The 16421-nt window shown below is 42.3% G+C and overlaps 1 protein-coding gene across 1 annotated transcript in view; it reads right to left on the bottom strand.

The window, feature by feature from the left end:
* LOC124147799 overlaps positions 1 to 16421 on the bottom strand; it is a 41696-nt gene that overhangs the window by 4123 nt on the left and 21152 nt on the right. Inside the window, exons 8-16 of the mRNA XM_048391404.1 lie at positions 15859 to 16025; positions 14357 to 15025; positions 12791 to 12832; positions 10858 to 10934; positions 7048 to 7237; positions 5189 to 5418; positions 2570 to 2686; positions 1296 to 1441; positions 523 to 666 (exon numbers count right to left, since the gene is read on the bottom strand). Coding sequence (XP_048247361.1) covers positions 523 to 666; positions 1296 to 1441; positions 2570 to 2686; positions 5189 to 5418; positions 7048 to 7237; positions 10858 to 10934; positions 12791 to 12832; positions 14357 to 15025; positions 15859 to 16025 — 1782 coding nt within the window. The remainder of the gene's footprint in view (positions 1 to 522; positions 667 to 1295; positions 1442 to 2569; positions 2687 to 5188; positions 5419 to 7047; positions 7238 to 10857; positions 10935 to 12790; positions 12833 to 14356; positions 15026 to 15858; positions 16026 to 16421) is intronic.

The following is a 16421-nucleotide window of genomic DNA, read 5'->3' on the forward strand; positions in this document are numbered from 1 at the left end:
CGGGTGTGCCCGAAGGATGTAATGGCTTGTGCACCGGGTGTGCCCGAAGGGTGTAATGGCTTGTGCACCGGGTGTGCCCGAAGGGTGTAATGGCTTGTGCACCGGGTGTGCCCGAAGGATGTAATGGCTTGTGCACCAGGTGTGCCCGAAGGGTGTTATGGCTTGTGCACCGGGTGTGCCCGAAGGATGTAATGGCTTGTGCACCGGGTGTGCCCGAAGGGTGTAATGGCTTGTGCACCGGGTGTGCCCGAAGGGTGTAATGGCTTGTGCACCGGGTGTGCCCGAAGGGTGTAATGGCTTGTGCACCGGGTGTGCCCGAAGGGTGTAATGGCTTGTGCACCGGGTGTGACCGAAGGATGTAATGGCTTGTGCATCGGGTGACTCGAACCCGGCGTGACGAGGGAACGCTTTAACCATTAGGCTACCCGACCGCCCCAGGGAGATATAAAGAAGTACTATGGATTGGCAGTAACACAGATGCTCCATATGCTAGACTATACCCTGCTACTTGGGTATTCTCACCTTTCCTCTGGTAGAAGAGGACGTAGGCACTGCTGTAGTCATCATTGCGAGGCTCCTGTTTGCTGACTGTCTCATCATTGTAGTAGAACCACTCGGATGTCAGGGGGTGGTTGGTGTAGGATGTGTAGTGACCAGAATGAGAGCCTGCACATTACAGCAGTGAGTTAGTGAGTCCTTCAGGACAGATCCTTCCCATTGGCTGCATGTCATACTCAGCTACTCATATACATTTAATGACTGGTGAATATTAATTTGCACTTTTGTTAATGTATTTCCTAAACACACACCCATGAATTTGGGTGTGTTAGAATTTGTCTTCAGCATCCCATGCTTGTCATTAGAGGTGACTAACAGGATCGGGTGGTCAGGCTTGCTGACTTTGTTAATGCATGTCATCGTATCCCAAATGCATAGATTGATGCTCATGAGATCGATCACTGGATTGTCTGGTCCAGACTTGATCACTTACACGTCGACATCATAAAGCTGGATTATTGCTGACTGCGGCATTAAACAAAAAAACTAACAAACAAACCTTAACACTTTCAGTTCAAGTTTTAAGATTTTTTGTAAGGCATCAAGCTCAAATCAATCCTAAAAACATTTTTTTATTTTCCCTTTTCCTTTTGAGAAGGTAATTCCCCAGACAAGAAAATATGTTGTTCTTATCCTTCTGTTTTGTTTGTTTGTTGTTAAACGCCACACTCAGCAATATTACGTCATTATTTAATAATAATTTGATGAAAGGTATTTTATCCAAAAGTTAAACTCACCTCCGAAATGACACACTATGCTGTAGAGGTCGTATGAAAGGTCCTTGACCTTTGGTCCTGATACAAAGTGTTGAAGGTCAAGGTTCTTGTGAGGAAAGACTACTTGGTTGTCGACTTTAGTACTCGACAACTCATGAAAGACAAATCTGGAAGAAAACACAGAATATCAAAGTATGAGTAATTAAAACAAGGGCTCGATCTACGGAACTCACAATGGATGACATCATGCTGGAATGCTATGACATCATGACAATGGATGACATCATGCTGAAATACTGTGATGACATGACAATGTATGATGTCATGATTGAATGCTATGACATCATGACAATGGATGATGTCATGCTGGAATGCTGTTATGTCATGACAATGGATGATGTCATGCTGGAATGCTGTTATGTCATGACAATGGATGATGTCATGCTGGAATGCTGTGATGTCATGACAATGGATGATGTCATGCTGTAATGCTGTGATGTCACGACATTGGATGATGTCATGCTGGAATGCTGTTATGTCACGACAATGGATGCTGGAATGCTATTATGTCATGACAATGGATGATGTCATGCTGGAATGCTGTTATGTCACGGCAATGGATGACATCATGCTTGAATGCTGTTATGTCATGACAATTGATGATGTCATGCTGGAATGCTGTGATGTCATGACAATGGAGTGAGTGAGTGAGTGAGTTAGGTTTAACGCTGCTTTTAACAGTATTCCAGTTATATCACGGCGTATCAGCTTAATGTGGGAGGAAAGCCCGAAGTGATGCAGGTCTTAGACGTTTACCACTTCGGTGAAACACACGAGCACAGGTATGGTGCTGACAAACCTAGAAACATAATCAGGGCGAACCAGGATTCGAACCCACAATCATAGGTTTCTGGCGTGCCCAAGGGGCGCAACTCTGCACAGTGAATCTCAGTGCCTTCGACAACTGGGCCACCCGTGCCCCTGATGTGCCTTGAGGGTGTACAAGACACACTGGTTACTGTCTGCTTTGAATGTGCTCCCCTCTTCGGCAGTTTTTTTGTTTGTTGTTTAACGCCGCACTCAGCAATATTCCAGCTATATGACGACGATCTGTTAATAACATAGTCAAGTGATTGATATCATGAGCATCAATCTACACATCTGGGATACGATCATATGCATCAAGTCAGCAAACCTGACCATTCGACCCAGTAAGTCGCCTCTTACGACAAGCATAGTCACTTGTTACGGGTTGCTAAAGACTTATTCACTACCGGAATCTTCTCGGGTCTCACCTCTTGAGATGTACAATGAGGGTGTCAGGGTAGCGCCAGACTGTCATGGTTTTCTTGGCACACTGGTTCTGTTGACACGTGGGACAGTACCAGGGGTTGTGCTCATCCAGGATCTCACTGCAAGCATTCACAGCACCATGGCAACAGATTGCATACATTTGAAACAAGAATCTTTAGAATGTTGTACAAATGTCTGGAAATGTGACATGTCGTGAAGTGAGTGAGTGAGTGAGTGAATATGGTTTTACGCCGCTTTTAGCACTATTCCAGCAATATCACGGCAGGGGACACCAGAAATGGGCTTCACACATTGTACCCATGTCGGGAATCGAACCCGGGTCTTCGGCGTGATGAGTTAACGCTTTAACCACTAGGCTACCCGACCGCCCCTCTCGTGAAGTGAAATAGGGTCTAATAAGGTTGGGTATTGATATCGATCATAGAGATTGATAATAATTAACTAAATAACTTTCAATTATTGATAAATATTGCAGAAGTAACTTTGAACAAATATGCAAATAAGTCCAAAAGAAATGAACATACTTCACGCCCCTGGGGGTACATTTAAGCATGGACTACTTTGAGGACATCTAGCACATAACAAAAACAGTTGCTTTCCGTCTTCAGCAATTGGCATGGTTGACAATAAATAGTCTGTTTCGGTAAATTGAACCTTGATTTCATCACAATAGTTTATGTAAGATATTATTGATGACACAATGTTCATATTGATAATCTTCAATATTTCTTATATTGACAATACAGTGGAACATTGTTACCTCCAACCTAGCGGGACTGTGTTGTAACTTCGACATATCCGGACATTGAAGATAACGAGGCATGAACATTATATAGAAAGGCAGTCGGAACTGGAGAAAAGGTTCGAAATATCGCTACGTTTGACATAATGAGGCTTGAGGTAGCGAGGTTCAACTGTAATTCTGATTATCGATCTTTTTGTTCAGCTCTATGAGCAGATTTTATACAGCTAGCCCAGTACTCTATTTTACTAAGATACAAATTTCACAATCAGGGTGGTAACAAAACGAAGCTTTCATCAGAGAGACTCGAGACCCCATTCAGCCACTATTTAGACTGGGTGGTTAGATTGGAAGGGCTATATATCTATCTGGTAGCTAGCTTCAGAGACCCGTTTGATGTTGTGTTATTTTAACTTGATGTTTTTCTAATACAGTGATCGCTCGCTATTGCGCTCTTCGATAAAGTGCTACCTCGGTTATTACGCGCGGTAACGCATGGCTCCCAAAATTTATGTACACTTTTATTACTGAGAGTTTTACACAGACATAATTGTATTGTTGTTCGTTGTTCATTTGCACATAACGCTTCTCATTGCATAATCAACCGTTTATCGCTGAATGGAGTTTTAATAATCTGTTTGAAAACATCCGCGGCAAGTCCTGGAAATACGATTGTTCAACTAGTTAACTTTTGACACTATACATCCTTTGATCTTAGAAGCGCATGCATGCAATAAAAGAGAACCACAAGCGAAGTTTATATTCTTAATTAGTGGGCAATCCAATTTAAGGCTAAACTGTCACACACATGTAGTTGCTGTCACAACACGGCGATCATTCATTTCGTAATCGCGCTTTCGTAACATCGCCTGTTTTTTCCCCGTAGTTATAACAAGCGATTTCATTGGATTAAAATTTGTTTCTAATGACGCTTTCTTGCCGAAATCTGCTACAAGTTTCGTGATTGGTCAATTTTGAGCACGTGACCTCAGGCAGCCAATCAAGCTGTGATACCAAGCTCGTGTTTGATAAATTTCAGAAGTTAGCGAAAGATTTTTTGTTAAATCGTGTTATTCTGAACGTTTTAAGCAGGAAATCACGATATATATTAAAAATATGGAACTTCGCGAATGTATCGTGCTAGGTTACGAGCTGTGACAAAGATTTTTCATGCATATATTTTTGCATTAAACGTTGTGTCCGAGCCGAGAATTCAAGGCGACGAAAGCCGAGATGTCATTTCATTTGACTTACATTACACGCGATCGCACGAAACGATGGAAATAATAACTTAGATGTAAGTTTGAATACTTTTAGATATATTTTTGTTGATTTTATTTATCACTTTGTATAATATATTTAAAGATTTGCTTAAATTAGTCTTTATTTTGCTCTTTGACATGTTCGATGCGGACCTGTTGTCGAATATTTTCAATAACATCGCGGGAAATAGTGAATAATTTTTTAATTTATTGATAAAAAATGATAAATTAGAATGGAATACGTATTTCAGACACTGTGAAATATGACAGATTTAATAAATGAATGATATTACAGGTAGATCTAGGTCCATAAAAAAATATACTATTTTGACGTGACGTGAGATAAACACATAGGCCTATTGATGATTTGAGATTTGCCGAGCGCGCTCCCCCGCCTCGGCCTCGGTTAAACGGCTCATCGTCTATAACGCCCACCAATTATTTGGACCCCATTGGTAGCGCAATAGCGAGCGATCACTGTATTAGTAACTGGTTTGCCTGGCCCAGACTGGATAATTTATAGTTTGAGATGAAAAAGCTAGGAAATTGCAGACTTCTGAGGTAAACAAACAAACAAACAAACAAACAAAACCAACCTTTCAGTAAAGGCTCGAAAGCAGTCGTAGACAGTGATTGGGTCGTTGGGTCGGAGATCCTGCACGGAGCTGTGGTCGTGATACGCGGCTCCTTCAAGCTGCTGGTTATGTGACACGTCCATCAGGTGGATGGTCAGATTGTCCCCTGGCTGGAGAGTTACCTCCCCTTCCCGACACAGGACACAGCCTGTACAGTGGGCGGTGTACATACATCGAGAGCACCGTAGACCCTGCAACAAAGTGTAAAGTCAGTTACGTCCATTCACTGGAATAGAATAGCAGTAGTGTCTTGGCAAGTCAGTAACTTCCATTCACTGGAATAGAGTAGCAGTAGTGTCTTGGCAAGTCAGTAACTTCCATTCAGTGGAATAGAGTAACAGTAGTGTCTTAGCAAGTGAGTTACTTCCATTCACTGGAATAGAGAAGCAGTAGTGTCTCAGCAAGTCAGTTACTTCCATTCACTGGAATAGAGTAGCAGTAGTGACTTAGCAAGTCAGTTACTTCCATTCACTGGAATAGAGTAGCAGTAGTGTCTCAGCAAGTCAGTTACTTCCATTCACTGGAATAGAGTAGCAGTAGTGTCTCAGCAAGTGAGTTACTTCCAATCACTGGAATAGAGTAGCAGTAGTGTCTCAGCAAGTCAGTTACTTCCATTCACTGGAATAGAGTAGCAGTAGTGTCTTAGCAAGTCAGTTACTTCCATTCACTGGAATAGAGTAGCAGTAGTGTCTCAGCAAGTCAGTTACTTCCATTCACTGGAATAGAGTAGCAGTAGTGTCTCAGCAAGTCAGTTACTTCCATTCACTGGAATAGAGTAGCAGTAGTGTCTTAGCAAGTTAGTTACTTCCATTCACTGGAATAGAGTAGCAGTAGTGTCTCAGCAAGTGAGTTACTTCCATTCACTGGGATAGAGTAGCAGTAGTGTCTTAGCAAGTCAGTTACTTCCATTCACTGGAATAGAGTAGCAGTAGTGTCTTAGCAAGTCAGTTACTTCCATTCACTGGAATAGAGTAGCAGTAGTGTCTCAGAAAGTGAGTTACTTCCATTCACTGGAATAGAGTAGCAGTAGTGTCTTAGCAAGTCAGTTACTTCCATTCACTGGAATAGAGTAGCAGTAGTGTCTCAGAAAGTGAGTTACTTCCATTCACTGGAATAGAGTAGCAGTAGTGTCTTAGCAAGTCAGTTACTTCCATTCACTGGAATAGAGTAGCAGTAGTGTCTCAGCAAGTCAGTTACTTCCATTCACTGGAATAGAGTAGCAGTAGTGTCTCAGCAAGTCAGTAACTTCCATTCACTGGAATAGAGTAGCAGTAGTGTCTTAGCAAGTCAGTTACTTCCATTCACTGGAATAGAGTAGCAGTAGTGTCTCAGAAAGTGAGTTACTTCCATTCACTGGAATAGAGTAGCAGTAGTGTCTCAGCAAGTCAGTTACTTCCATTCACTGGAATAGAGTAGCAGTAGTGTCTCAGAAAGTGAGTTACTTCCATTCACTGGAATAGAGTAGCAGTAGTGTCTCAGCAAGTGAGTTACTTTCATTCACTGGAATAGAGTAGCAGTAGTGTCTCAGAAAGTGAGTTACTTCCATTCACTGGAATAGAGTAGCAGTAGTGTCTTAGCAAGTGAGTTTGGTTTAATGCTGATTTTCAAACTATATCTGTTTAAGTCATGGCAGCTACATGTGGAAGGAATGAGTGTCATTACAACTCACTTGTTCATCAGTTAGCACAACAGAGGACATCACAGGGAATGTCATCACGACTTACCTGTCCATCAGCACAACAGAGGACATCACAAGGCAACACGACTCACCTGTCCGTCAGATAGCACAACAGAGGACATCACAAGGCAACATGACTCACCTGTCCGTCAGTCAGCACAACAGAGTACATCGCTGGGAATGGCAGCACAGCATCGATCATATCATACAGACAGCCTCCAGGCAGTCTATTTGGCACATAGAGTATAGTAGGATGACCAAACAACTTTTCGGAGCAGCTGTTGTCTTCAATGTTCACATCACATCGGAATGCTATTGGTACGGCTATAACCCTGAAACATATACAGAACATCAATAATAAGGAAATTCCCAATATTGATGTTCAGTTGTACCCAGCTATACTCACAGATTGTGTTCTGGAAAATAATGAAGACAAATAAATTACAGTCTGTGCCCAAAACTTTGCCCGAACTTTTCAAGAAACTTAAGTGTTATTACATGGACCTCTACTACACTGTATCAGACGCGGGCAGTTTTACACGTAGATACAGCCACAGACAGCTAATACACTGTATCAGACTCGGGCAGTTTTACACGTAGATACAGCCACAGACAGCTAATACACTATATCAGACTCGGGCAGTTTTACACGTAGATACAGCCACAGACAGCTACTACACTATATCAGACTCGGTCAGTTTTACTAGTAGATACAGCCACAGACAGCTACTACACTATATCAGACGCGGGCAGTTTTACTAGTAGATACAGCCACAGACAGCTACTACACTATATCAGACTCGGGCAGTTTTACCAGTAGATACAGCCACAGACAGCTACTACACTATATCAGACTCGGGCAGTTTTACTGGTAGATACAGCCACAGACAGCTACTACACTATATCAGACTCGGGCAGTTTTACACGTAGATACAGCCACAGACAGCTACTACACTGTATCAGACTCGGGCAGTTTTACACGTAGATACAGCCACAGACAGCTACTACACTATATCAGACTCGGGCAGTTTTACTAGTAGATACAGCCACAGACAGCTACTACACTGTATCAGACGCGGGCAGTTTTACACGTAGATACAGCCACAGACAGCTACTACACTGTATCAGACTCGGGCAGTTTTACTAGTAGATACAGCCACAGACAGCTACTACACTATATCAGACTCGGGCAGTTTTACTAGTAGATACAGCCACAGACTGCTACTACACTGTATCAGACTCGGGCAGTTTTACACGTAGATACAGCCACAGACAGCTACTACACTATATCAGACGCGGGCAGTTTTACTGGTAGATACAGCCACAGACAGCTACTACACTATATCAGACTCGGGCAGTTTTACACGTAGATACAGCCACAGACAGCTACTACACTGTATCAGACTCGGGCAGTTTTACTACAGTGATCGCTCGCTATTGCGCTACCAATGGGGTCCAAATAATTGGTGGGCGTTATAGACGATGAGCCGTTTAACCGAGGCCGAGGCGGGGGAGCGCGCTCGGCAAATCTCAAATCATCAATAGGCCTATGTGTTTATCTCACGTCACGTCAAAATAGTATATATTTTTATGGACCTAGATCTACCTGTAATATCATTCATTTATTAAATCTGTCATATTTCACAATGTCTGAAATACGTATTCCATTCTAATTTATCATTTTTTATCAATAAATTAAAAAATTATTCACTATTTCCCGCGATGTTATTGAAAATAAAATTCTCGGACACACATTTCGACAACGGGTCCGCATCGAACATGTCAAAGAGCAAAATAAAGACTATTTTAAGCAAATCTTTAAATATATTATACAAAGTGATAAATAAAATCAACTAAAATATATCTAAAAGTAATCAAACTTACATCTAAGTTATTATTTCCATCGTTTCGTGCGATCGCGTGTAATGTAAGTCAAATGACATCTCGGCTTTCGTCGCCTTGAATTCTCGGCTCGGACACAACGTTTAATGCAAAAATATATGCATGAAAAATCTTTGTCACAGCTCGTAACCTAGCACGATACATTCGCGAAGTTCCATATTTTTAATATATATCGTGATTTCCTGCTTAAAACGTTCAGAATAACACGATTTAACAAAAAAATCTTTCGCTAACTTCTGAAATTTATCAAACACGAGCTTGGTATCACAGCTTGATTGGCTGCCTGAGGTCACGTGCTCAAAATTGACCAATCACGAAACTTGTAGCAGATTTCGGCAAGAAAGCGTCATTAGAAACAAATTTTAATCCAATGAAATGGCTTGTTATAACTACGGGGAAAAACAGGCGATGTTACGAAAGCGCGATTACGAAATGAATGACCGCCGTGTTGTGACAGCAACTACATGTGTGTGACAGTTTAGCCTTAAATTGGATTGCCCACTAATTAAGAATATAAACTTCGCTTGTGGTTCTCTTTTATTGCATGCATGCGCTTCTAAGATCAAAGGATGTATAGTGTGAAAAGTTAACTAGTTGAACAATCGTATTTCCGGGACTTGCCGCGGATGTTTTCAAACAGATTATTAGAACTCCATTCAGCGATAAACGGTTGATTATGCAATGAGAAGCGGTATGTGCAAATGAACAACGAACAACAATACAATTATGTCTGTGTAAAACTCTCAGTAATAAAAGTGTACATAAATTTTGGGAGCCATGCGTTACCGCGCGTAATAACCGAAGTAGCGCTTTATCGAAGAGCGCAATAGCGAGCGATCACTGTAGTAGATACAGCCACAGACAGCTACTACACTGTATCAGACTAGGGCAGTTTTACTAGTAGATACAGCCACAGACAGCTACTACACTGTATCAGACTCGGGCAGTTTTACTAGTAGATACAGCCACAGACAGCTACTACACTATATCAGACGCGGGCAGTTTTACTGGTAGATACAGCCACAGACAGCTACTACACTATATCAGACTCGGGCAGTTTTACACGTAGATACAGCCACAGACAGCTACTACACTGTATCAGACGCGGGCAGTTTTACCAGTAGATACAGCCACAGACAGCTACTACACTATATCAGACTCGAGCAGTTTTACTAGTAGATACAGCCACAGACAGCTACTACACTGTATCAGACTCGAGCAGTTTTACTAGTAGATACAGCCACAGACAGCTACTACACTGTATCAGACTCGGGCAGTTTTACTAGTAGATACAGCCACAGACAGCTACTACACTATATCAGACTCGGGCAGTTTTACTAGTAGATACAGCCACAGACAGCTACTACACTATATCAGACTCGGGCAGTTTTACTAGTAGATACAGCCACAGACAGCTACTACACTATATCAGACTCGGGCAGTTTTACTAGTAGATACAGCCACAGACAGCTACTACACTGTATCAGATGCGGGCAGTTTTACACGTAGATACAGCCACAGACAGCTACTACACTGTATCAGACGCGGGCAGTTTTACTAGTAGATACAGCCACAGACAGCTACTACACTGTATCAGACTCGGGCAGTTTTACTAGTAGATACAGCCACAGACAGCTACTACACTGTATCAGACGCGGGAAGTTTTATACGTAGATACAGCCACAGACAGCTACTACACTGTATCAGACGCGGGAAGTTTTATACGTAGATACAGCCACAGACAGCCACTACACTGTATCAGACGCGGGCAGTTTTACACGTAGATACAGCCACAGACAGCTACTACACTGTATCAGACGCAGGCAGTTTTTACTAGTAGATACAGCCACAGACAGCTACTACACTATATCAGACGCGGGTAGTTTTACACGTAGATACAGCCACAGACAGCCACTACACTGTATCAGATGCGGGCAGTTTTACACGTTGATACAGCCACAGACAGCTACTACACTGTATCAGACGCGGGCAGTTTTACACGTAGATACAGCCACAGGTCAAGTATGTTGGTTAAAGGACATCTGTCTACCTGAGTTTTGGCTTGTGACAGCTCGCACTCACAAGAGGGGAAAAGTCTTCCATCATGTTGGCGGGCATAAGGCAGATCTGGAACAAAGACAACACAGGTGCTGGTCAGGACGTCTTCCTGATGACTTTATGCTGCTGAACACACACAAGACAAGGACTTACACTAGCTAAGAAACAGAACTTTGCAAGCTGTTTGTTTGTTTGTTGTCTAACGCTGCACTTAGCAATATTCCAGCTATATGACGGTGGTCTGTAAAAAATAGAGTCCAGACAATCCACTGATTGATATCACAAGCATCCATCTATGCAATTGGGATACGATGACATGCATCAACTAAGTCAGCGAGGCTGACCAACCGATCCCTAAAGTCGCCTCTTACAACAAGGCTAGTCGCCTCCTACGGTGAAGGCCAATTCTAACCGGGATCTTCACGGGTGCTTTTCAGGCTGAATGGTCATCATGAGACAGGGGAAGAGTAGGTCTGGGGGTGAATGCAACAAAACCTTCAGCTTGCAAAATCCTGTACACCCCATTAATAACACTCGTAATGAATTTATCATGTGTTTACAACTTAGGCTGAAAAAAAAAATAGTCTTGGTTCTCAAGCTCAGCCCACATCATCAAAAGTAAATTGCACGTTTCATTTTTGTTTCCATTTTCAACTTTTTTTGTGCATTGTGTTTAAATATTAGGATTTTTATGTTTTTTTTCAAACGGATATAAAAGCAAAACGTGCGGCGGACTTTATGATGATGCGGGTGGTGCCTGAGAACCAAGACTATTATTTTAATTTTTTTTAATATTTGCGTGTGACAGGTACTTCTTGTGAAGACCACCAGTGTCATTTGTGACGTGACAAGCAAGTGACGTCAAACTATATGACATCAGCTAGGGTGTATCATGTGCATGGACTATTAACAACCAATCATGTTTGAGGATAACTTTTCCCCATTGCCAGTGCAAAATATACAGAGAGTTCCATTTGGAAAAAAACAAACAGAATTACCTGTATATAACTGAATAATGTTTCACTTCTTGTTTCTAGAAACATAATTAGGGCGAACAGGGATTCGTACCTAGTCACAGGTTCCTGGCATGCCCAAGGGACACAACTCTGCAGTGATTTGTGGCACCCCTAAGACTGGGCCACCCATGTCCCCACTCTGTGTTGAAGCTAGACGTATGTATTTGTGAGTCATGAGTTAGTCACACTTATTTCTTCCTGCAAAGTTATGTTTGTTTGTTTGTTGTTTAACGCCGCACTCACCAATATTACAATTATATGAAGGTGATCTGTAAATAATCAAGTCTGGACCAGTGGTTGACATCATGAGCATCGATCCGGACAATTGGGATACAATGACATCCATCATCAACCATGTCAGCAAGCCTGACCACCCGATCCAATTAGTCACCTCTTTAACGACAAGCACAGTCGCCTTTTACGGCAAGCATGGTTTGCTGTCCTTATAGATAAACACTAAAAATTTGTCTCTGTATGTAGACGTCTTCTTCGGTAATAAATAGAACATCATATTCGTGTTTATGTCATACTCTGTTTACGATACTTGTGGCTAAATTCTGGTATTTCTCGAGCGAGAGCGGAATTTAGACTCTCATATCGTAAACATAGTATGACATGAACACTCATATTATATCCTCTATTACCAAAGCCATCTCGTGTACACGTTACGTCTGCGACTGATTATTGGATCCTTGCACTACCAAGGGACACAACTCCACACAGTGAATTAACACCTTAGGAACTGCATCACTTCTACCCTTCTGTGGTGTGAACACCACAAGAACCATCTTTTAATGTCTTTGAGAATATGACTCGGACGGGATCGAACCAAGGACGTTCTGCTCTGTCCTCTGTACTAACCACTCCACTACGGTGGCAGTGCATCATGGGACACACGCATGTACTTACTGGACAACAGTACCCTGCTTCCGTCGTGTGTTTGGCAGACATCTGAAACACAGAAACACGCTGCAATTAAACACACCAAAATAATTCAAAAAGTAAATCTATTTGTTACATACAGTAATAATACGAAGGGGCAGGAATTAGTCATGAAGCACTGTTACAAATAAAGAATTTGTAATCCATAAAAGATTCATATCCTCAATATCATTAATATGTTGCCTATTCCAACATTGTCAAGAAAACGTTTCAACTATTATACACAGCATGGAGAGAAAGAAGTGACGTACTACACTTGACAACTATTTCCAGCCTCAGTAAAATGAAATATTTTACTCCGATGCGCTACCTGTTGGGTTTAACACCTCTTTGAACAGTATTCCAGTTATATCACGGCGTGTCAGCTAAATGTCCAAGGAAAGCCCGAAGTGATGCATGTCTCAGACGTTTACCTCTTCAGTGAAACCCACGAGCACGGGTATGGTGCTGACAAACCTTGAAACAATACAATTGCGCAGCTTTTCTTTGCACATTCAGAACTTGTTGTTTTAGTTTCTTTTCAAGATACAAAAATGAGTGAGTGAGTATGTTTTTACCCTGTTTTTAGCAATATTCCCGCAATATCACAGCAGGGGACACTGGAAATGAGCTTCACACAGACACAAAAATTACACACGCTGGTTTGAATGTTTCGCTCACTCGTATCGTTGGTTGACTTCCCTGTGGAGGGGCAGTCACTTCTTCACATAGAGAGGTATCATATCGGAGCATGAGGGTTGACTTTAATGAGATATATATGCAAATATTCCATCACTATTACAGTATGAAGCCCACACAATGGGGAATAGAACGAGCAAGACTATACTCGTTATCTTGAAATATTTTCTACATTAATGACCCAGTGAGTGAGTGAGTGAGTGAGTTGGGTTTAAAGCCGCTTTTAACAGTATTCCAGTTATATCATGGCGTGGAAGCTTAATGTGGGAGGAAAGCCCAAAGCCCGGGGATATTTTCCCCTGCTGAAAAATTTATTGATCTCCAAGGCGGGATATATAGTATTTCACCTAGACCACGAGAACCAATCAGATCTCATCATTCTGACGATAACACAGATTGGTAAAACTACAAATTACAACCAATCAAAACACATTTGTTATACACCGTGTTACAGTGACAACAGTCACTCAAATAAGATGACAGAAGATAACTCAACTTTGGCAACATCGATTCATTCTACCTTTGATAGTCGTAATGATCTACAGAAATGGGGAGAACTTTAAAAAAAATAAAATTAAAATTAATTTTTTTATAAAATTTCAGTAGCCAGTTGGCTTGAGACATTTCAGAACTTTTGGCCCAACCAAAATTTTGCTAGTCATAAGTGAACGGGCAGGTGGCTATTTCACTCACTGTTTTAGTATAACATAAGCTTGTAGCAGCTAAGGTCTTTAAGAACATCTTAGTGGGACATTCATATACTCTTTTTTGGAAGAAGATTTTTTTATGTCAGTGGACAGAGACTTGATGGCAACTGATGATGTCAAACGTTGTTATATTATATGCAAGCCCTACCTCCAAGCAGTTTTGGCAAAACGTTCCACTGCATGACTCGTGAGTGAGCAGGTCATTGTCGGACAGTTCCTCCAGGCAGATTGCACACGTCCGCCACTGACCCGCTATCCCAGGAATGCTGTTTATAACATCCTGGGGGATTGGCGGCGGATTAAAGTCTGACGAACTTGCCACATTGTCCCACGTGCTGTCACAGTCTGGGAAACCCACATGGGACCATTCCCATAGGCCCGTTCCTGCCAGATCTGGATTCTCTTTCCCTGTGTCTGTCTCAGTGAACGGAAGCTCTGGAGAAGTGGGGTGTGGAGTCTCCTTCTCTACCTTCGTTCTTGACCAACTCTTGGATTCGGGAAAGCCATCTCCCAGTTCGGTATCCACGGTTACTATGGATATGGGTGCAGCCCCACTGGAGTGGAATAAGCTGTTATTGGGCCGATTATTAAACGTATCCATGTTGCTGAATATATCCGTGGTGTCCGTCATGGCATCACTCGATGTGGCCGTTTCTGCGACTGACCTTGTCACAGAGCTTGGCACTGAGCTGGTTACACTTGATGGTTCAGGCTTTTCCTCTGGGGTTTCCTCAGGTGGGATGGAAGGCTGTACCATTTCGAATGCATAGATTTTCCTGGATGTGTCATTGACGTATCTCAACATTACATTGTCATCCTGCAATTGAAAAAGATTATCGAACAAGTTTGCTTTTGAACATCAGCAAATATGAGAGTGAGTGAGTGAGTGAGTGAGTAGGGTTTTTATGCCGCTTTTAGCAATATTCCAGCAATATCACGGCGGGGGACACCAGAAATGGGCTTCACACATTGTACCCATGTCGGGAATCGAGCCCGGGTCTTCAGTATGACAAGCGAACGCTTTAACCACTAGGCTAAGCGAACGCTTTAACCACTAGGCTAAGCGAACGCTTTTGACACTAGGCTACCCGACCGCCCCCAGCAAATATGTAGGATTCAGTGTTGAACTACGGCTTTGTTCTCATCTCATCACCATCTCAATGTATAATGATGTTATATTTCTTGTTTAACACCAAGCAACATTCCACATAAATGATGTGGCATGTGAATAATCGAATTTGGTTGGTTGGTTTGTTGTTTTTACGCTGCACTCAGCAATATTACAGCTATATTACGGCAGTCTGTAAATAATTGAATCTGGACCAGACAATCCAGTGATTAATATCATAAGCATCGATCCATGCAATTGGGATCGATCAACCAAGTCAGCGAGTCTGACCACCCGGTCGCCTCTTACGACAAGCATAGTCACCTTTCACGGCAAGCATGGGTTGCTGAAGACCTATTCTCCCCTGGATCTTCACGGGTCAATCGAAATTGGGCCTGACAATTCCGTGATTGATATTATGAGGAACAACCCACACCATTGGTGACAATGACCCGACAAACCAATCCATTTACATTTTATAATCCAATTCTATCCTGGAATCCAAGCATTTTGTTTTATATGTTTATGAGGAGGGCACTCACCAGGACACGAGACACATGTGAGTCGAGCACCTCGGCCAGGATGATATCACAGTCAGGTTGCTGGAGCAGGCGGAGGAGTTCCTGCTTCAACTTGTGCACCTTGTCAGTCTTGTGCATGTTCAGCACGTACCGTGTGGGGGGGACACCGCGATGCACAAATATCACACCTGCAAACAAAGGTAGTCGGTTGAGTCTAAATACGTCAGACTTTATTGTTGTTATTGTTTAATCCTGCATTCAGCATTATTCCAGCTACATGACAGCAAACACAGCTTGTCCATCTGTCCGTCCTATTCCAGCCATATGACAGCGAACTGAGTTTGTCTGTCCATCCTATTCCAGCTATATGACAGCGAACAGTTTGTCCATCCGTCCTAATCCAGCTATACGACAGCGAATAGAGTTTGTCCGTCAGTCCGTCCTATTCCAGCTATATGACGGCGAACAGAGTTTGTCCGCCCGTCCTATTCCAGCTATATGACAGCAAACAGAGTTTGTCCGTCTGTTCGCCCGCTTCTCAATAGGGACAAATCTTCACAGAAACAATTTAAGCTGAGAAATGA

The sequence above is a fragment of the Haliotis rufescens genome, unplaced genomic scaffold (genome assembly GCF_023055435.1).
Source record: "Haliotis rufescens isolate VD_foot unplaced genomic scaffold, xgHalRufe1.0.p SCAF_9, whole genome shotgun sequence".
NCBI lineage: Eukaryota > Metazoa > Mollusca > Gastropoda > Lepetellida > Haliotidae > Haliotis > Haliotis rufescens.